The sequence below is a fragment of the Heterocephalus glaber genome, unplaced genomic scaffold (genome assembly GCF_053883595.1).
Source record: "Heterocephalus glaber isolate CG9 unplaced genomic scaffold, H.glaber_assembly_v1.0 deba00000071, whole genome shotgun sequence".
Lineage (NCBI taxonomy): Eukaryota > Metazoa > Chordata > Mammalia > Rodentia > Bathyergidae > Heterocephalus > Heterocephalus glaber.
In genome coordinates, this window is record NW_028258137.1 from 3,851,390 (window position 1) to 3,874,218 (window position 22,829).

A 22,829-nucleotide genomic window follows, 5' to 3' on the forward strand; every position below is an offset into this window, starting at 1 on the left:
TTCTGATTTTGTGGGGTGGAAGACTCTGTAAACATCTGTTAAGTTCATTTGTTCAAGAGTTTGATTGAGTTCTAGTATTTCATTACTTATTTTTTGTCTAGTTGATCTATCTATTTGTGACAGTGGGGTGTTGAGGTCCCCCACTACAATTGTATTAGTGCATATATGACTTTTCATGTCCAGTAGTATTTGTTTTATATAGTTGGGTGCACTAGTGTTTGGTGCTTAGATATTTATGATTGTCATCTCTTCCTCTTGGATTCTTCCCTTTACAAGGATGTAGTGTCCTTCTTCATCTCTCTTAATCAGTGTTGGTTTGAAATCTACTTGATCTGCAAAGAGGATAGCGACTCCTGCTTTTTTTCGGGTTCCTGTCACATGCAGTATTGTTTTCCACCCTTTAACTTTCAGTCTATGAGTTTCCTTTTGAATTAAGTGTGTTTCTTGTATGCAGCATATTGTTGGATTTTGCTTCTTGACCCATTCTGCCAGTCTATTTCTTTTGATTGGTGAATTGAGACCATTGACGTTGATGGTTATAACTGAAGTCTATTGACTTGTCATTGCCATGACTTTTTCTTTTTGTTGGGTTCTCCCCCTTTACATTTAATTTCTTGTCATGCCAGATGGGTTCATTCTGCTTTGCTTCCTGGGGTTGTGATCCTCAATGTCTGTTCCTAGGCTATTGTGTAAAATTCTTTGGAGTGCTGGTTTGGTATTCACGAAGTTCCTAAGGTGCTCTTTGTCATGAAAGTATCTTATTTCTCCATCCATTTTGAAAGATAGTTTTGCAGGGTCCATCAATCTGGGTTGGAGGCTGTTTTCTTTTAGGGCTTGGAATATGTCACTCCAAGCTCTTCTTGCCTTGATGGTTTGTGTTGAGAAGTCTGCTGTGATTCTGATGGGCTTTCCTTTGTATGTGATTTGTTTCTTTTCTCTGACTGCTTGTAGAACTTTGTTCTTCTGTTGTGTTTCTGGAATCTTAACAATTACATGCCTATGTGTAGATTTTTTTTGATCAAGGCTATTTGGAGTCCTATATGCCTCACTTATCTGTATGTCAAGCTCTTTTCCCCTGCTTGGGAAGTTTTCTGCCATTATTTCTGTGAAGAGATTTTTTATGTCATCTCCACCCTCTCCTGTTTCTTCATTGAGCCCAATCAGTCTTATGTTATTCTTCTTTGCATCATCTAGCAGCTGCTGGATTGATTTCTCATGTTCCCTTATAATTTTGAAGCAATTTTTCTTTTCCTGGTCACTAATTGCAATCTTATCTTCTATATCTAAAATTCTGTCCTCACATTGGCTCATTCTGCTGTGTACACTTTCAGTGGAGTTTTTCATGTCCTGGAAATCTATTTGCATCTGTTTTATGGATTCCATTTGTTTCTTATGTTGGGATTTCATCATATTCCTGAGCTCCTCTCTAGTTTTATTAATCATGTCTTGCACTAGGGGCACAATTTCTCCTGTTATCTGAGAAATTATTTCTGATTTCATTTTTTCCAGATCCCCTTTTGTTGCCAGTTCAGTGGGTCCAGGTGGTTGAGTATCAGAGTGTTCCATCTCATTTCCCTTTGGGGTTGCTGTAGGTGATCTGGAAGTCTGGTTTTGAGACTTATTTACTTGTTTTCTCATTTCAACTGGGGTGGGGGGCTGTTAGCGCCTGCATGGATTACCTCCTCTGAGCTGGGAGAGGTGGGACAGGGGCCAGGAGCAGTGGTAGGGATGGTGACCCAAAAGTCCTTTCCTGTGGGCTGGGAGCAGCGGGAGGGGTGGTGGCCAGGAAACCCCTTCCTCTGGACCAGGAGTAGTGGGATAGTGGCTCAAAAGCCCCTACCTCTGGGCCGGGAGTGGTGGGAGGGATGGTGGCCTGGAAGCCCCTTCCTCTGGGCCAGGGGCAGCGGGACAGAAGGTGGCCCAAAAGCCCTTTCCTCTGGGCTGTGAGCAGCGGGAGGGATGGTGACCGGGAAGCCCCTTCCTCTAGATCAGGAGCAGTGAGACGGCGGCTCAGAAGCCCCTGCCTCTGGGCCAGGAGCAGCGGGACTCAGTACCTTGGTCTGGTGGTCTGGTGTCCTCTGCGTCTTTGTAGTGTGGAACCAGGTGGCTGCCTGTCTGCAGCGGGGTGATTCGGCGTCTTCCGGGCGGCTCAGGAACTCGGTAGGGCGTGCACAGACCTGCCTGTCTGCAGCGGGCTGATTCGGTGTGGGTGTGTTCTGTGTGACTCAGGACCTCGGTAGGGTGTGGCGACATATATATTGTTTACAAGAAAGATATTCTAAGTACATGATTACAGAAAACTTGAGATAAAAAGTGATGGAAAAAAATATACCATGATGAAACTGACCAAAAAAAGTTGGTTAATTATTCTAATATTAGATGATACAAATGTTAAAGCAAAAAGGATTTCCAGAGATTGAGAAGTAAGTTTTGTAACGATATGATGATAAATGTATCAGGAAGATACAGCAATTCTAAGTTTGTATGCAAATAATAATGCAGCTTTGAAATACCCAGATAAAAAGTTGATAGAAGGGCTGGGGATTTAGCTCAGTGGTTCTGCTGCCTGCCTCGCAAGTGCAGGGTCCCAAGTTCGATCCCTCCCGCCCCCCAAAAGTTGATAGAATTAACAGGAGAGATCTGGGGTGTAGCTTGGTGGTGGAGCACTTGCTTGGCATGTGCAAGGCCCTGGGGTAAACCCCCAGTAACACACTGGGAGAAGAAACTAACAGGAGAAATCGGTTTGATACAATCATAGATATTATGTCTATTCCTTAAGTAACTGAATAAGCAAATTAGCACACACACACATATATATATAAGATTTGAACAAATTGTAAAACATAACCTAATTGGGATATATAGACTGTGATACTAAACAACTATGGAATTCACATTATTTTCAAGGGCAAATGGGCTATTTATCAGAATTGTTCATATTGAGAGTGGCAAAGCAAGTCTTAACAGATATGAAAGGACAGTGGTCACATGGAGTATATTCTCTAACCACTGAGAAACTGAGCTAGATATTAATGACAATGAAAGGGCCAGGGAACTCTCAAATATGTAGGTTAAGGAATATGTTTCTAGAAAACCGTGATAATCCCTTTTCCTTTCTTTTTCCCCCTTCTTCCATGTCTTGTTCCCCTTCCCATTTGAAAAAGATCTCCCTACGTCCTGTTATCCTATCTTTTATTTTGTACTTTATTTATATTTGGGGTTTCTCATATAAGAGAAACCATGAAATTTAAAAAAAAGTTAAAGAAAGAATGGGAATAGAGCTTTTGAAATGGGAAGGAATGGGAATGGGAGGTGAAGGGGACAAAAAAAGAATTGAGGGCTGGGGATGTAGCTCAGTGGTGCTGCCGCCTGCCCCCCAAGCACAAGGTCCTGAGTTTGATCCCTGGTACCAAAAAAAAAAAAAAATTGAGATTTGTTTTGGGCACGTACAAACTCCCCACAATAAATGTAATCATTATGTACTGCAAACATGTACAAATAAAAAAATAATAAAAAGGAAATTCAGAAAAAGAAAACCATGATAAAAGGAACACAAAGAAATACAAAAATATTTTAAAACTGAATAATAATGAAATACAATGTATCACATATTTTGGAATGTATAGACATCCTTAAAATATCACTTCAAGAAGTTTAAATAATAAATATCACCTCAAGAAGTTTAAAAAGTATAGCAAATGATACCCAAAGAACTAGAAGGAAGGAAATGAAGAGCAAATAGAGAAAAATCAATAAAACAAAATGTTGTGTTTTTGCAAAGAATAAGGAAATAGATAGACTCCTTGACAGGGCAAGAAAAAGACAACAATGAAATGGATGAATTCTTAGCAAGGCACTTATCAAATTGAAATAAAGACAAATAAAAATCTGAATTATTACAGATATGTGCATGAAATGAAACCTTGAGTAGGCAAAAAGTGGTCACAAGCAGCGTTAAACAAGAGGTTAAAACTCTCAGGCTGCACTTCTTCCCTAAGAGAGTGAAGGGGCAAACCAGAGAGGAAGAAAACACTTACACAATGAATACAGCTTGAAGGACTCTTATCCGGAAAACAAAAAGAAAAAACCCATCCACGAACAAGAGAAAACTAACAACCCAACTTGAAAAAATGACCAAATGACTCCAACAGGCACTGCCCAAAAGTAGATTCCCAACGGGGCAGTAGAGGAAGGAATGATGGTCAGCATGAGCCAATGACAACCACAGTCAAATATCACCACACTCATCAGAAAGGAAACAACAACAGCAATAAGCTGATAACGCCAAACGCGGCGGAGGATAGCAAAATTCTCATTGGCTGCTTCTGTCGAAATTCAGTAACCAAAATTCTCATTGGCTGTTTCAATCAAAATTCAGTAACCAAAATTCTCATTGGCTGGTCCCATGAAAAGTGGAACAACTATATTGCAATACAGGCAATACATCAACAAAAAGTGATCTGCAAGTTCGCCTGTAGATAAACCCCAGACCGAAATACATGCATGCATTCTTATGGGCACTGAAAAGTCACACTGCAGAATGCTTAAGCCACTGTTACCCAAACTGGCTCCAAACTGAAAACAGCACAACTGTGGACATGGAGTAGAACAGAAGAGTGAACTTGAATGTGAATGGATGGTGGCTACTTGCAACACACAGATGGGTCTCAGGAAAGCTAGTTACAGAGCACACACCGTATGAACCCATTATACAAAGACGAAAATAGGAAAAGCTAATGTGTAGCAAAAGGAGTCCGCGGAGGAGCTGTTTTGTAGAGCAGGTGGTGAAGTGGGGAAGAAGTTAGTTGGGGAAGCTTCTAAGCCGCTTCTCACATTCTAGTCTCGATATGAGTTTTGTGTTTCACTTGTCAAGAATTAAATCACTCAGGATTTGTGTACTGCTCCGTGTGAAAGTTGTATGTTAATGAAAAAGAAGTTGACAAATCTCGAATAAGCCGTATTGACTGCAATTTAGAAAGACAATTTGCAATGTTTCACTAAAATAAGTGAGAAATTACAGACTACTACTCTGGAATGTTACTATGAATGACTTCTTTTTCACTCTGGCTACTCAGAAAAAGAGAAGAACTTTGGATAAAAACTTAATGGATTGTGCATGAATATTCACAGCAGCATATTCCCAAGAGCTAAAAAGTTGAGACTGTCCAATTGCCCCTCGGTAGATGAATGGATAAACAAAATGTGATGTATTCATATAAACCAGAGTATTATTTAGTCATAAAAAGGAACAAAGCACTGGCTCATGCTATACCATTGCACTGTGCACTGTGAAAACACTGCACTGAGTGAAATAATTCACACACAAAGGTTCACGTATCTTATGGTTCCATTTATATAAAATTTCTTGAATAAATAAATTCACAGAGACTGATGGAAAGTTAGTGGCTGCCAGGGGCTGCGCAGAAGGAAAATGGGGAAGTGACTGATAACAGATACAGGGTTCCTTGTAGGATTATGAAGATGTCCCCAAACTAGATAGCTGTGAATATACTAAAAACCAGTGAACTGCACATTACAAAAGGGTGAATTTTATGACATGTGAATTATATCTGAATAAAATGATTACTAGTAAAATCTTAATGGAATATGAAACAAAAATGATAAAATTAAGGGATGAAATAAACAGCATCCCAATGTCATTCTGCTTCTGATACTTCATTAAGAGGGAAAGGTATGTTTCTAACATAAGAAAAACCTAGTTCTTTTGTTGTGTGCTGAAGTACTAATGAAGAAGAGCAAATCATAATGAACATATTGGGAAAAGATTTACATTCTTGCCAATGGGACTTGCCATGTTGACATCAGTAACGATAATGTAAAATTCACACTATGCCACAAAACAAGAACATGGGTGACAAACTGGCTAACAAGCACCATCAATTTGAAGATTAGCAGTTACAAGAGGACATTTGAAATTGTATAGCTCATATACGTACGGCAGAAACTTCATTAAGATCTTCTCACATTTGACAATACTCCTCAATATTGACACAAGTTTCCCAATAGTGGAACGTGTTCCAAAGGCAAAAAATAAACAGTTTCTAAACTACCAATAATGCAGAGAAGACGTATTACCAACCCTGGGAGAGGCAAGACTAGACCTTTCATTGTCACGTCTCTATAGAAAAGGGTGCTGTGTGACTCTTACGTGGAGCAGCACCATGGAGTGTGCAGCTAAACATTTACGAGAAAAAGAAGTATAGGATGTTACTGGGCATTTAGTTTAGAAAATATTTTTATTAAAAGAGCAAAGTAAGAATCCTGGGGTACCATGCACTCTGAGAAACCCCAGCCTGGCCCTCGGAGGTGGGAGATGGGCTGCAGCACTCATGGAGAGCCTGAGGTGAGTCTGTGTCAGTTCACCCCCTGTGCTCTGGCCTTGAGCTTCCTTTCCTCAGGAAAACTGGGACTCTGCTGTCACTCAGTGTTCAGCTGCAGGACAGGACCTTGGCGTTTCATGTCACTTCTGCCATACATGGGTGGCGTTACAGCTCAGTCACTGAAATGTTTACCTTAGAAATGGCCTAAAACGTGCTCAGACCTGGAGTCTAGATTTTCAACCACTGTTTTAAGGTATAATTTGGAAATGGAACTGATTGAATGGAGAAAGAAAACACTCAATGCCTGCTGCTTAATCTGATAATCATTTGCAAACACATTCTTTTGAAATTAATAGGAGTCGATTAACCTTCATGACCTGAGATTTTATGTGAAAACGAGTCATTCAACTAGTATTTGTTAAGTGTCTACTAGGTGCCAGGCTCAAACCAAAGTCTTTTCTAGGGGACAGAAATGGCAACTGCAGAACAAAGGGGAAAACAAACCACTCTGTTGAATGTGGACTGAGGTTGTCACTTCTATTACAAACCCAGGGTGGGGAAAGTTTAACTGGGTTTCCTAAGATCATTTTAAAATTCCTCGTTTAGGAAATTAACAACTAATATTTTGTTGAAGGCACAAGCACCATCTATTTAGGAAAACTCACAGAAAAACCTCCAGAGGGAAACTAGTGTTTCTAACCAAGGACAACGACTAAAAATTGATTCCACAAGTCTGTAGCAGTTTTAAGTCCAGTCTTGGCTCCTCGTACCCAGTGCCCTGATCTCAGGTTAGAATCCCCATGGTCTGTAAGCCCTGAGCCACTGGGCCTGGCTTCTCAGCAAGTTTACAGCCAGTGTAAGTGAATCCATGGGGAATGCGCAAACAGCTTCCTGTGGAGAGATTTGCTTTAAAATAACCTTCCAATTGTCTTCTCCTTTCAGTAACAGCTACAGTGTTATTAGTTAGTATACTAACTAAGGGTAGATGGCGTTATTCCTGTTTTCTTTACAGATAAAGAACACAGAAGCAGAAGTCATTTGGGCTTCTCAAGAGGCTCTTTAAATACCATTTACTTAGGCAGCAGGTCCTCCTTCAGCTTTCCTATTCCCTGCTTTATTCTATTATTGGACATGATGGCAGGTGCTGCAGTGACCTCACCGTACCATGAGGCAGCATGAAGAAGGGCAAAGCAGAAAGAAAAGAGGAGTCTGGGAACTTGATGATGTCACAGTGTCACCATACTGACCCTGGACTGTCTACCTGCAATCGTTTACGTGAGTGAAATTATACCTTTCTCTTACCTAACACTGTTATTTTCAATCTCTGTTATTTGTAACCAATCATAATTCCTCTTTGAAACAGATGAAAAGGACGCATTTCTCTGGATATGGGACATCATGTCAAGAAGAGTTTTTAAAAAATCGTATATTCCCAACCTTGAACTTCCTCTGAAAATGTCCTGATATATAGAAATTCACATAAGACAACCGCTTTGTGGACAGCTTTTGGGACATTCTCCACTCCAAATGGCCACCACTTCCATTCCGGAATGGCTAACCCTTGACCTTCGTCTCTAAAATTGGTTCCCTTCAAGGTCACAGCTGTGGCTTGCAGTTCATGCGGCTGTTCTGCTGCCTGCACCCTGGACCGCTCCGTCCCGTCCTCGATGGGAGACGGGCGCTTCCTTCCCTCCCCACAGGCTCTGGCTCCTGCCTTTGCCGCCCTCGACCCGGCTCTGACCTCACAGGGACGCGCTCTGTGGACTCTACCCTCCCCAGAACTCCTTTCCCCGGTATTCTGAAGCCTGGGAGCAGAGTTGCAGAGGCCTGGAAATGTGGAAGATCAGGGCCCGTGGCTAAGAGTGCCTGCACATAACAGCGGGTGGCAGGTGCAAGTGACAAGGTTTTCATGGTCAGCTCAGTAGCATTCACAAGGACCTGATGAGGGTGGCTCTGCCCCCGCCCCCGACTAACAGGTGCAGATATGGACACAGCGGCCCCAGGCGCACATCGAGTGGTGGCCACGGGAGTGACTCCAGGGCTGTCCCTCTACCATGCTGTCGCTCCTTCTCTGGCAGTCCTGCTCCCCAAGATCCATGTGTCCCTCTTCAGTGACAAAGAATGCCAGCTTTTCGGGGACACTTAACTGCTTCTTTAATTTGTCCAACACCACACCAATTCCTTCGGGACACCTCCTATCCAGGAGAGGCTGTCTCTCTTGCCAGGTACCCGCCCTTCTTGTTTCGTTCCTCCTAGCTCTATATGAATCTAGGCATCAGCCCTGCCCCTTGGGAATCCCAGGCTCATTGTCCAACGTTCATTTGAAGACAATTCCTTGCTTTTGCCAATATCCACAGGGCACTACATTTCCCTTATGCTAGTCAGTGTCACTTACTTAACTTTAAGGCCTCTGTTAAATTCCTTCTGAACTCGGTGATATTAACAACAAGAACAAAAATGTCTCTTAGTCCCAGTGCTCAGCTCATGACTAAGCACGCGTCTGTCTTTTCCCCAGTGCTGGGAGCCGTGCGGGCTGCACTGCGGTAGCTAATTAACCTCACAGCTAGTAACACTGTCAGGTCCTCCTTTATACTGGGGTTATCCTATTTTTGTTCTTATTGCTATGCTTTGATTAAAGATTGTGATGTGCCTTAAGTATATATTTTGAAATAGATTGACAAGAGATTCTACCCATAAACAGAGCTATCCCCCAGTGCGCACTCTGTGGAGCGCAGGTTTAAAGCCATCATGAGGTGTCCCGGGAACAGTGTCCCCAGGGAAAACGTGAGCCCTGCAGAGACCACATCTGGCCCCTAGCGGACCGCTTCAGTCATCAAGTTTTCCCAGAAGAGAAATCTTTTGAAACATTCGATTCAGCCTTCTCCACATCTACTTGACCCTGAGAGTTTTTCCCCCTGAAGCCTCTTCAGCCGTCTTTTCTTGTGGTATAACTTGTGGGGAACGCTGCCAGTTTGGGAACTGTGGAAATACTTGTCCCGAAAGTCGTGGGCTGGAGCCACATCCAGTGGCTGTGACTTCTGCTGGGCCGAGCTTGGGCTCCCGGGTGCCCTGGACAGCCCGGGAGGAGAGTTCCATCCATACATGAATCTTGCAAGGCTCCTGAGGTGTGGAGGCCATGGGAACCAATGGAGCACTGAGAGGCCCCTGGCCCCCAGCCACCCTGGGCAGCCCTGGGATTCCTCGGGGACCCAGGGGTCAGCTGGGCACAGAAAGGCTTTGGAGGGTGGGACCACCAGCATCAATGAGGAGCTTACACTGCAGTTGTTCATGGCTCCCAAGCCCCAGCACCTGGCTCACTCCAGGTCTCTGCTGCATCCTCTGCCCTGACCTAGGTGCTTTTCTCAGAGCTGTGTGTGTGTGAGAGAGAGAGACTAAGGACTGAACCCAAGACTTTTGCTGAGCTACATCCTCAATCTTTTTCACTTTTTCATTTTGAGACAAAGATCTCACTACTAAGTTGCCCCCACTGGGCTCAAACTTGCAAATCCTCCTGCCTCAGCCTCCCACAAGGTTGGGGTTATAGGCGTGGGCCACCATGCCCAATTTAACAGTAAGCTGCACATTTGTAGAGCGTGGTTAATGAAACCAAACTCACACAGTCAGAGGAGGCCACAGAGGGGAAGGGAGTGTCATGGGGGCACAGGCAAGGCTCAGCAACTCGGAGGCCTCCCTCCTTCCCCAGGCTCCTCACTAGTTGGCAAGAAGGGGGTCAAGTCTTCAGCCCTGGCTCTGACCCTCAAAGAAGCCATGATCCCAGCATACTCCCATCAGATGCACAGTGCAAATGATGTCCTAGTTTGTGTACAAACTCAGCAGCCAAATGTGATCTTATGTCCTCAACCCTTCCCCAGACGTTGCTCCTCTGGAACAAGGGGGAAGCTGCACACAATCCATAACCATAGAAGCACAGGAGCCGGGAATAGATAATGGTTCTCCTAGACCAGCTCACTTGGTTGTTATTTATAAGTTCCTGGGCCGGGCCATCTTGTTATTGGCAAAGAAATCTGCTTTACCTCCTTGCTGCTATTCTATCTGGCCTCTCAATCTGTACTTACTGAAAAAAATCGCTATTGTCATGCTAAAATCACAATGGCGCTTGCATAATGCAGTGCTAAATAACACCCATAAAACTATGAAAATGGCACATTGGCATTAAGAGTTATTTTCTTACGGACTTTCACAAGATTCAGTGCTCTCGTTCTCAAGAGCTCTGCTTTGGTGTTTTAACTTTACACACACACACACACACACACACACACACACACACACCAAAAATGTGAGGCAGAATTCCCGCAGAACTCCATCGTCTCTCCCACAGAGGAGGGATGTGATTTTGCAAGCAGGAGCTAGCAGCCACTACAGTACACAGATTACTATTGATCAGCAATTGCGGCTGTGAGCTGTGTGGTGGTATTCAGCAGAGATTTACCTCTTTCTTGGTGAATTTTGGCGAGTGGTCATTTTTGTCATCAATCACCACCGTGGCAGTGGCTGTGCCTGTTAACCCAACGTCCAGTCCTGCCATATCTTGGGCCTCAATGATCAGCTCATACTTGGGGTTTTCCAGAGTCTGCAAAGCAAAAACACAGCAGAGGAGATGGCATTTAGATTTAGGTTACTGCTTGGGAAGGTGGCCAGCACATTGGCCAGCTGCCCCTGCCTGCTCCATCTCGGGCAGGCATCTGTAGTTGGGCACATTTTCACCTACCGGGTGCTTCTGCAACCTCTCCAATATGCTGGTCACTATCACAGGTTGGAGATGGTCCTGGGAATTGGATCTACTCACTGCCCTGGTTTAAGGGGACATCTGAGACAGTCCAGAACACTCCATTCTGGGTTTGGGTTTGTATTTGATGTTCACACCCTACTAGTCATTTCACAGTGACTTCCTGAAGCTGATCTGGACACAAAGCTAACTTTGGTGATGAAATCAGGACAAAGATGGTAGCTTTGGGAGCTCACATTTGCTGAAATTTCGGACAAACTAGGCTTTGGATTCCTGTACTGTACAGAAATGACTGTGCTCATCTTTCCAACAAGCATGTCAAACTGCAATCATTATTCCCATTTTACAGGTGGGGAAAACCAAGTGAGGCTTAGAGTCACTTATACTGGCATTGTCTTTTCAGTCTCCCAGAATGTTAAATTGGAAGATGCATTTTAATCCAACCGTGATCTGATAAATTTAACATAAGAAATACTGTACTATTGTCTCCTTTCATATACACGTGGTTTTCACTTTGACCGCTGGACAGATACTGGGCGACCCTTAAACATCCCAAGCAGCTAAGCAGACAGCAGCAATGTGGAGATAATGATGGCAGTGGCTGGCAGCCAACAATGTGCACTCAGCTGCCATTAGTGGACACTCCATGCTAGTCTTCTACTGGTGCAGTGGCACCCCCGTTTCCCTTGGCGATCCTCGATTACTCTGCCCGTGTGGTTTGGCTTGGTTGTCTGTACCCAGCAGACTGCTAGCATGAGTCCCTGTCACAGAGGTCAAAGGGCACTTCCCATCCGAGGGCCAGACGCTATGCAGGCCCTGCCCTGTGCTCAGCAGTGGGGAAGGGAATCCGGATCCCATTGTCCATGGTGTGAACCTCGACTCAGTCACCCTCTGAGCCAGATGAATCGTCCTGCCCCACAGCGGCTGGGGCAGAGAGCCGGCCTGAGAATGAAGCCAGGTTAGTAGGAAAATCGCACGTGCCCCTTGGAGAGAAAGGAATGGTTCAGGGTGGCTGGGTTGGAGCCATTTCATCACACCGTGCCTGGGGCCAGTGCCACCCAAGGACTTCCCAGCTAATGAGGGCATTCATTTTAATTGTTTTCTTAAACCAATTTGGATTGGTTTCTTAATCACTCACACAGAAAGTCTGAGTTGAACTACGTTCAATAACAAAAATAAAAGGTGTTTACAATGGCATAAACTGCCCCACCAGCATTATGGCTTCTAAACCCCGGGGGTTATACCAGCTGGTAATTAAGACATAGCACAGGGAGCAGAGATCAGAAAAGCAATGGGGATCTCAGAGGTCCTTCCAGAGCCAGCAGCTCCCACCGCCAAAGGACTAGTTTGGGTCTGGCTCTCCCCAAAACTTTCAAGTCTCTTTGAAAGGTGGTTAGCTGTTTGCTCCCATGGGCCTCTAAGGGGTTATTCCTGTAACTAAAAGTTTCTGAGCTGAGAACTTAAGGAGTACTGGTTTGAACAGTTGGGTAAAAGTGCATGACCAGAGGGGGATGCTCATGTGTTCCTTGTACAGCTCTGCACAGGACATTTTGGTTCTCGAGGGGTGGGGGGCGGAAAGGGAACCACAAGTGAAGTTCTCTAACTGCTGAGGGCAAGTAGAATTCTGGCAGCTGTGCTGTAATTCTCTTGGGGCGCCACCCTTCCTGGGGTGGAGTTCAGGTAGGGCTGACTCCAGCCCTAATCTAGGGATGGCCATGTGGCTCAGGCCTGGGAAGCCAATCAGGGTTTCCCATTGTTAGGGCCATCTGATGGATACATAACCTAAGAGTCCACCCAGAGACTGAAGTTCAATTCTAGGCCAGCTTTCTTTTAGGATGCTTAGGGAAAAGCAGCTCTCTTTCTGTGGAAATTGATGCTGGCCGTGCACCAGTCTGGAGGTGGTCATGGCCATTTGCACCCACACAGAGAAAGCCAACATGAGAACGCAGGTAACACAGACTGAGAGGTGGAGGTGGAGTCCTTTTAACACGATTGGAGCCCACAGAGCAGTCATCCTGAAGCCAATGTGCCTCTCAGAGTCTGTGAATTCTAGAAGCCAGTAAATTTCTCCTTTCCTCAAGACGCTTGATTTACATGTTCTGTGAGTAGCAACCAGGCAGTTTTGACTAATATTGCAACTAATGGTATGATCAATTATCTGGTTATTAGCAAGAAAGCATAAGAACTGTCATATCATACCACAATATCAACAGTAGGCTCTGCATGACAGGGCTCTAATCCTTTCATGAATACATTTTTTTTTTTTTACCATTTTCCCCTGCTCAGAAATAATTCTTTTTCGCCCAGAGAATGTTACTATGCTTTTTTTTTTTTTTTATTGGTTTATGTGTCTGCTTAATTGGCACTCAGCGAACAACCTGTCTCAAAGTTGTTCTGGGTGCTAGAGACAAGAGCGGTGGGGAAATTGGACCCTTTTCTTAAGAAGGTCAGAGGTCAAGCCTGAGGACAGTCCCATCCCCCACACAGGCAACTGCAGGGAATCTCGGTCCCAGTTACGCAGAGGCACAGAGGCATGTGCACATTCCAATGACAGTGCCAGGGAGGACACACCAGCGGGGCTCTTTTGTAGTTTGACAAAGTTTATAAATAATTTAAAAAAGTGAACCTGTCAATTCTCATCTCCTGAAGTAAATAAAACTTTATAGCTGTAATGGGAAATAAATTGATTAATCTGGTAGAGAATCAATTAGACTACGAAGCAGATAAATTGTAGGGCTTGGCATGAATTATTCCAAAAGTCTCAATTTTTCTGGCTAACATTAAAAATGTTTTTATTGCTGAAATATTTTCCAATGATTGTAAGAAAATCAAAATGATGCAGTCATTTCTAAAGTGGGAAGTTAGGGTCCTTCACCACCCTTAGCCAACTCTAGTCCTAGGATGCAGTCAATATCGACAGTGGCCTGGGTATCTCCCGCCTTCTTCCTACATATCACACACAACACGCACACGCTCACGCACACACACACTGTAATGCACACATACTTAGTACACATTTACACACACATATGTAAACAGAACACTACCCCCCAGCTATACATTGCATTTTGCCATCTCACTTTTATCTCAGTACTTACAGGTCTGTCTACCCACGTTCACAGCTGAGCAATGGTTCAGTGAGTGAACTGACCATCACTTACTCAGTCCACCCCCATCACTGGGGCTGATTCCAAGTTTCACCACTAAAGGCAACTCAAAGATCAAAAGCTGCCAGTGTTTTGGGATTTTTCCATAATGAACATGAATAAGAACAATCATTCAAACAAATAACCAATAGTAAAAGTACCCTCCTGTGAAATGCAAAAGGCCCAGTCCTTATTTAAAAATGAGAGAAAATGCCACATGGATTTCTGAGCTTTCCCATTCCTCCTGTCTGATCCATGTTCCCCTTTGGCTGATCCTTTTCTGAGTAGTCCTTCCCTACCTCCCCTGTCACTCTTCCTTGAAATACACATACTCAGTGCCATCTGTCTTGCTCACCAGTCATCCTGCATCTTTACCCTGCCAGACCAGACCCTGTGTAGCTGGGCAGCTATCCGTGGATGACCCTTCTCTGCCAAACACTCTTGGTGCAGAGAAATGCGCCCTAGTGACCATGAGTTGCGTCTGTCTCCCTTGGTGTCTTAGTTACTTTTCTTGTTGCTGAGACAAAACACCCAACACCCAAAGTTAAAGGAGGAAAGGCTTATTTGACCTACAGTTTGTAGAGGTTTCAGTCCATAGTCAGCTGGCTCCACGGTAGGGTAGTATGGCAGAGGGGCACCACAAAGGAGAAATAGTGCATGGCAAAGTAGGGCAGGCAACAGAAGCCCTTGTTCTGTCCTTTATATCTTATCCAGGCCACTCACTCTTAGGGCAGGTAGCATTCACACCCTTAATCCTAGCATTGCACCATGAATCAGTCCCAGCATCACATCCTTGATCCAAGCATCATGCACTCTAGATCTAGCCACCTCTGAAAAGCCCCACCTATGACTGCATGAGGCTTTGTCTAGATATACGTGGTAATATGTGGCAAGAGTTGGTGGACTCATGCTCACTCCCAATGCACGCTGGGACAGGCAGATTCTGGCGATAGGGAATGTGGAGTCAAGAGGCATGGAGAGAGTGGAGGGTGAGTCCTCTTGCTTTCTCCACACAACTCCAGGGCCAAGAGGGGTTTTTGCCTTCTTGAATGTTTCAGTAGGAAAATCACTACCCTCATGTTTCTCTCTGCCTACACGAGAGGCATCTGCCTCTGGGAGACAAGACCTTGCCTGTCTAGCTGCCCTGTCCCTAGATGAGTGGACTGAACAGGGCAGCGGTCAGCCGATGGTCCTCCCAGGGTCAAACTGTACTCTCCATGGGCTTCTTTTGACCTTGTATCTATCTGACTCAAGGCTCAGAGGAGGGGTGGATGCAGTCACCTCCAACTCTATGTCTGTCTGGTCTAGAGCTCAGAGGAGAGGTGGCCCTCCAACTCCAGAGAGCTTTCATGCTGAGTGGTGCCACCCAACCAGAAAGATACGGGCCCTAGTCTCAGGGTTTGCCACCCCCCAGCCAGCTTCAGCTCTTTCTTGGATTCTGTAACACATCCCAGTATTTACCTATGAGGTTCTCTGAGGCACAGAAGCAGCCAGAATCAGTTTTGGTTGTCAGCAGCCAAAGGCACCCATGGTGAAGATAATGCCATGTGTTCACCAACTCCTACTTCCTTGGACTCAGGGAGCATGAAGCCCAACCAGCCTCCCAGCTTGTGTGCAGTGAGGTGAGCTGTGGGACTGACGCTGGCCAATGGATGCAGGTACGTGTGGTGCCCCGAACCTCCCTCCACCACCATTTTCCTTTTCCCTAAAAGGAAGAAGCCTGGAGCGGCGTGGCGTGGACCCCCTTTCTAACCTGCTCTGTTCTGTGCTCTGAGCTGGACCCAAGCTGCTTTCCAGATTTAAGGGCTATTTGTCACAGTGCTGAGCTCACCTCCACTAAGGTGAGAGCCATGCTTCCTGTTGTTTTATTCTGAACCGTGTTTACTAGTTCCCTAGGTGTATGACAAAAATTTCAAAGGCAAGAACCATGCCTTTGCCCTCAAGACCTACCTAGGGCTCAGCGTGGCAGGTGGGCAATTTACTTTATTCTTGACCGCAATGATCTATTTCTGTTTTCCTGAACTAAATTATGTCTTCAAGGCCTGAACATATCAGTGGCATTTCCAAGCCAAGGCCACTGGTCCTCAGTGTCTGCTCCTACTTTGGGGACCTCTAGAATCCTAGGAGGTAGGATTCTGTTTTGCCCAAGAAATGCACTGTGTCCAACTGGAAAATGAAATTCGCTGCTCTGATTTTCCTGGAAGCCATCTGATCTGTAAGACATTTCTAAGGGAGCCCAGCTGCTCATCTGGTTTGAGTCCTGCAGTCACACATGTCCCCTGCTCTGCCAGTCTCCGTCTGGGTGTCCCTGAGCTGAGCCGTCAGTTAGTACACATCCCTGAAACAGAGGGAGATGGTGCGTCTGCAGGAAGGGCCCCCTGCAAGTCTCCACAGACACAGGCCAGGTTCACTGAGCACTCTGATTTGAAAACCAAACATTTCATCTTGAAAAAAGACTCAAGCTGCGTCATTAAATATGGCATGTAATCAATCTCGGGACCCTTGATGTTCTACACGGCGATGCCAACTTCCATACAAGTATGCATTTAACGGAACATTTATCACTAATAACAAGCATAATGGTAGCTGTGGGGGAAGCCCATGAGTGAGTGGTACACAGAGAGAGACTCTGCTATTAACCCACCTGCTCCCTGGCCCTCTCTGCTCATCTGCCTGCCTCTCTGTATCTCTCGCTGCAGATGGTGGATCTCTCTCCATTGCACTTCATTTATTCTTACTTTTGAATGTTACATTTCCACTTCTTTCTGTAGGTGGTTTCCTGCTTACTTGCTAATGGTCATTATTTGCTAATGTCTTGCAGCTCCATGAAGGCTGGGGACCTGAGTGCCTAACAGGGTGGACAGTAATATCTGATCAATTAGGATCATCCTGGATCCATCACTCAGTAGTTGAGTGATCTCAGCCAAGTAACTCATACCTTCATTGCTTCAGTTTCCTCATTTGCAAATGGGGAGGATAATAGCACTTATAGAGCAAGTGAGGATTAAAAGAGGTTAAAAAAAGTGCTAAGTGTAGAGCCGACATATCTAAATGCTCACTAGGTGGCAACTGTTATTATTTTGTGGAATCTGAAACATCTGAAGATGTGGCATGAACGTGAGGGTGGCCTTCAGGAAGGATCACAGGGATGGAATGCTGCCAACTGGCTGCTGGTGAGCTAGGATGTGGACTCTTCCCCTGGCAGATCTTCTGATGGGACTGGAGATGCTGGGCCAGCACAGTGATTACAACAGCTCTGTAGGAGCCCAGCAAGCGGAGGGCATCGCTGAACAGTGTCCAGGTTCCTGGGCACAGAGACTGTGAGATCACAAACACCTATGGGTGGAAGGCACTAAGTTTTAAGGTAATTTGTTGTGCGCCAATACACAATGAACAGTTTTCATCTAGCACTCACTGTAGTCTGTGATGTTCTTGTTTATTGATTACTTGCTTATTGGCTATCTTGATCAGGACAACCTGAGCTCCGTTAGATCAGGGGCCATGTCTTGTTTTAGAGCTTTATCTCTCTGCTACTAATTCAGTCTCAGGGACCTCACAATTACATAATCATTAGCCAACTATGGATATACTTTTATAAAATCATGAATGAGAGAGAATGGTGTATCTATGAGTGTTGAACAACAGAGTCTCCTGGTGTGTAGTGTTTGTCAATTTTGGTGGCTCAGATATTCTTCCGGTAGCTGAATTGAAGCTGCCGATGGGATGTCATTCCAATGTGCGTAGGTGGAGAGGAAGACACAAACAGGGTCCAGTGTGCAAATTCTGCTGTGGGAGTCCAGGAAAGCTGTAAGGAGGCATTTTGTCAACACACCCCTTTGCTGTCTAACATGTAAGCCAATGTTAATGAGAAATACTAACATGAGATGTACAGGAAGGTAGAATGCAGTTCACTTATTTATTTACACATCAGCTTTGTCCACCAGGAAGGTGCCACAAGACTCCTTGTACCGTATTTCCCAAAGAGAGACCACATTCTTCTCTGGGTTTAGCAGCACCTGCCACCTGGCCTATAAATACTGTACCAGACTGGGGAAAACATTATCTGCAGCAGAAGGAATTGTTCTCTGTCTGAGCTTTGATTTATCCACTCGGACCATGTCACTCTGGGAATACGCAGTCCATAAATCCAGCAGGAGGTACGCACATCGCCTCTTTTTTTTTTTTTTTTGTACCGGGGATCAAACACAGGACCTCGCTTGCGGGTCAGGCACTGGAACCACTGAGCTAAATCCCCAGCCCTACACATCGCCTCTTAAGAAGTAGCTGATTCCCGCTGCAGGTGGCCAGACACACCCTTCCATCTGATCCCCAAGCAACAGGTGAGGCTCCTGTGACTGCTGCTTGTCTTTAGGCTCCTTCCACCTCGCTCCCCAGGGATAATGTGAACATTCATGTTCCTGGCTGTCACCTGCTGCTTTTTCATTCCCAGCTGGGGCCTGGTGGGTAAGAAGGCAGAGCTCATTTCTCTGGATTTACTGGCTGCTGACAGAGCCGGCAGGGTGGGGAAGCAACAGGGGAAATAAACACTGCCTGTTAGACATATGTGGTTGGAATAAACTAAGTGATAGATTCGAGGTTGAGGGATACCAGAATCAAATGAAACATTTCTGGGCAAAGCGTATATCTCCCGATGTTACTGATGAACTACAGTAAATAAACTGCCAACGGTATTCACAGCCTACCTGGGAAAACCATCTCCTTCAGACCCACGGCAGCAAACAGTTGACATTCAGTTTGGTTCTACTGAAACATTTATTTAGTGTCTACTAGGTTCAAGTAACTCTGCTAGGATGTGATGAACGATACTGAGCTGCCTGTGGTGGATTTCTAGCCTCAAGAAATGAACCAAAAGGAAATATCTAAGGTCTGGGGAGGTGAGCGTTGTGGGAATGGTACTGAGCAAGGCCTGTGTGAAGGCGGAAGAGCAGAGGGTACTCAAGCAGGCGGTGTGGAGCCTCTTTAATTCACCAAACATTTATTGAGCACTTACTGAGTGTCAGGCATTGTGCTGGGTGGTGGATGAATGACTGATCAAGCCCAGGACCAGACCAGCACCTAGAAAAGCTGAGCAGAATGAGCTAAGGTGAACAAGGAGGTCTGTGGGGCCACAGAGGAGAGGTCCCTGTGCCCAGGCCCTGTGGCTGGAGACAGGGACTGGAGGAGATTAAGGGGCAATGCCTTCTGAAGGTATATCCCACTTTAGGGTGGGGAAAGGGGCATGAAAGGAAGTCCGTTTTTGGGGAAGGAGATGGACTAAAGGCTATGAGCTTGCTCGGGACGATGCTGCGGAAGAGGAGGAAGTGGAAACTGCTCCTGCTGTCCTGAGCCCTGGCTTGGTGGACAGGAAGCATGTCTCAGCAGCCTGCGGGGCAGTAGGCAGTGGCAGAGAGAATTGCGTGCTCAGGAGGTGCAGCCACAAACAGAGTGGCCGTGTGGCCATGAGGGCATCAGCAGCTCTCCCTCGGTCTCTGCTTACTGTAGGGCTGGGCTGAGCCTTCCTGGAGAGGGTGGATATGAGTGGAGAGAATTCAGAGAAAGAGGACGAGCCAGAGAAAAAGCCTGGAGGTATAGTCTGAGGCTGGGCCCTGGGGCCACTGGGGTCGAGCTCCGTGAGGTGGGACACACAGGTTGTGGGTCCCTGAAAGGCCCCAGAGATCACCCATGGACTCCATCTTCCAAGGGCCCCTGAAGGGAGACAAAGGGAATATCAAATGGATGTGGCCGATTCAGACCTGAACATGTTGAAGAATTTCTTGTGTTTCTGTTTGAGTGAGACGAAGAAGTACCGAGGCCTAAAGCTGAAGAAAAATAAAATATAGTTTCAAGGCTCTTCACTATGATTCTGATTTTATTTTGCACTCCACTGTTTGTCCCATTTGCTAGCTTCCTGTTTGTCTCGCCGGCTGTTGGCCATGACCTGTCACAGCCGCACCTGGTCCCAGCAGTGCTCAAGCTGTGGAGTGTGATTTGGTGTTTGGACTAGGTCTCCTGGGAAGCCAGGGTGGCACCTTCACAAGCGGGGGTTCGCCAGTGCCGTGCTAGGATCAGGAGCCAGGCTGGGTCCGAGGGTTTGCATTGCTCACCAGCTGGCGGGCGGCACCTCTACCCACACTATTCTCCTTGAGCATGTGTCTAAATGTAGGTCACTATGGACCTTAGATCTCTCAATTTAAACTCTCCTGCTTTGAATGCAGTGTAAATAAAACATGGAAAACATAGTTTCCCAAAAGTGATCTCTCTTTCTGTGAAAATTCCTTTATCTCCTCCTTTCTGAAAAAAAAATGCATTTCTGGAAGGCACTGGACTGCATTGCCCTCCCTTCTGCCTGCTTCCAACCCTCTTCCAGACACCTCTGTTTGTCTGTTTCCCCTCAGTGCCATCCTCTGCCCCGACACCTGGCCTTTCTCCCCGGTGACATCAGCGCTGGTGGCACCTGTGAGCTGCCCTTAGTGATTCTCTGTCTGCAAACAACCCATTGTCAAGTGCTGCAGATGTTTCTCCCGACCCTTCTGAAGTTCATCGTCTTTATTGCCCTGGCTGTCAGAGGACCTGAACCACCCCCCTTCCCCAAGTCACTTCCACAGCTTCCAGATCGGTCCCTCTGCTTTCTCCTGAACCAGCCACCATCCTCGGTGGGCTCCGGCGAGGCGTCAAAAGTACTGCCTGTCTACAGGACCCCTGGCAAACCCTCCGATAGCTCTTCAGTGGCTGGACACAGCTCCCAAGCACCTCACACACAAAAGACAAACTCCCCTCCCCTTGGGTCCCCTCGTGCTGCACAGGGTTCCTGTGACACCGGCTATCAGGGGGTCACAATGCCCGGGGCTTTCTCACTGCAGCTCCTCTGCACACGCCCCTGTGCTCTGTTCATGGGAAACAATCTGTCCTTAGAAACTTTGTTTAGCTGTTGCCTCCATCAAACAGCTTTGTCTTCCTGAGCTACGCCTTGCTGCTCTTTTTGGCCCCTCTGTACACCATGGGGAATGTTCCTCTTTTAGGTGACTTGGAGGCACAGCATAGCACTGTCCCCTCCATCAGTCTGTGCCGTGATCAAGTTTGGGGTGTGCTGAGTCGAGTTTGAGCATCCTGTGCAACGCACGTGGGGGTGAACGATAACTGCCATCCAGCTTGGGCCCCGAGGCTTTCATACTTTCTGCTTTCAAAGTTTTATTTATTTATTTTTATTTTTTATTTTCGGAGAGTGTTGAGAGGGCACAGCAGGGCAAGAACTATGGAGCCCCCTCTTCTTTCCCTGAGAAATTTTAAAATTTTATTTTCTTGGTACATTCTGGGTATACAATATAATGGCCTTCATCATTGGAAATTTGCACCTTTACATAGTCTCTCTTGGTTCTTATTTTTCACCCTTGCCCAGCCCTCCCTTCAACCCCTCCATCCCTCCTTATTTACAGAGACTTTGTTTCCATTTTTCCATTTTCTCATGTTAATTCCATTCCTTTCTTTCCTTTCTCCTACTCTCTCACTTCCCCTTCGCCTTTGCCCCTAAAAGGTACAATAGATAATGTGAAATAGGAAGAAAAGGGTCAAAGTTTTATTTTTTAAAAATTTAATTGGCACAGGGGCCGGGGATTTAGCTCAGTGGCTCTGCCACCTGCCTCATAAGTGCAAGGTCCCGAGTTCCATCCCCGGTACCAGAAAAAAAAATTAATTGGCACATCATAATCGCATGTCTTTCTACAGTGCGATAATGCAGTATTGTATGCAATTGTGTATGGTTAAACCAGAGTTCGCATCTCCTCAGACATGTATCATTTCTTTTTGCAAAGAGCCTGCAAACTCCTCTCCTCCAGCTGTTTTGACACATAATAAATTGCTATAGACTAGAGCCACCCAGCTGTGCTATAGAACACCAGAACTTCTTCCTAGCAGACTGGATTTTAGTACCTGGTATCCAACCTCTCTGTTGCTCTCTCCTCCCCATCCTGGCCTCTAGTGACCACTATCCTAAAGCTTTTATATCTTCTAAGGCAGACAGAACCATGGCCTCCAAAGATTTACTGTATGCTACTGTGTGGTAAAGAGGACTTTGTGAAAGATCTTGAGGTGAGGAGACTCCCCAGGTCCGTCTGAATATCCTAATTCACAAGAGCCCTTAGAAGAGGGAGAAAGAAGAGAGGAGGGAGGTGGGAAGCAGATTTGAAGCTGCTGCATGGCTGGGCTGTAGGAGGAGGGAGAACCCAGGAATACAGGAAGCCTCCAGGAGTTGGAAAATCAAGGAAATGCATTTTCCCCTGGGCCCTCCCAAAGGAACCAGCCCTGCTGACACCCTGATTTTAGCATGGTGAGATCATTTTGGGCTTCTGACCTCCAGAGGAATATGTAATACATTTGTGTTGCTTGAAGTCATGCACTTTGCAGTCATTTGTTATGGAAGCCACAGGAAGCTGACACGTGGTCTGTGGGGAGCACAGATGCACACCAGCCTCCAGCTGAGAGCTGACAGCTTCACCTGCCTCCAGGGCCACCTGCCTCCCCACACAGCTTCCTGTCTCTTCTCTGGAAGACATTTCCATTTCAATCCTCTGAAGCATAATGGCACCCAGATCCCTCCTG

At 45.8% G+C, this 22,829-nt stretch overlaps 1 protein-coding gene across 6 annotated transcripts in view; it reads right to left on the reverse strand.

Moving 5' to 3' along the window:
• The window catches only part of Cdh13 (cadherin 13), a 1,170,900-nt gene that overhangs the window by 176,142 nt on the left and 971,929 nt on the right, over positions 1 to 22,829 (reverse strand). For all 6 annotated transcript variants that reach the window (XM_087208695.1, XM_087208541.1, XM_087208666.1 and 3 more), the window contains one exon: positions 10,792 to 10,932. In XM_087208695.1, coding sequence (XP_087064821.1) covers positions 10,792 to 10,932 — 141 coding nt within the window. The remainder of the gene's footprint in view (positions 1 to 10,791; positions 10,933 to 22,829) is intronic.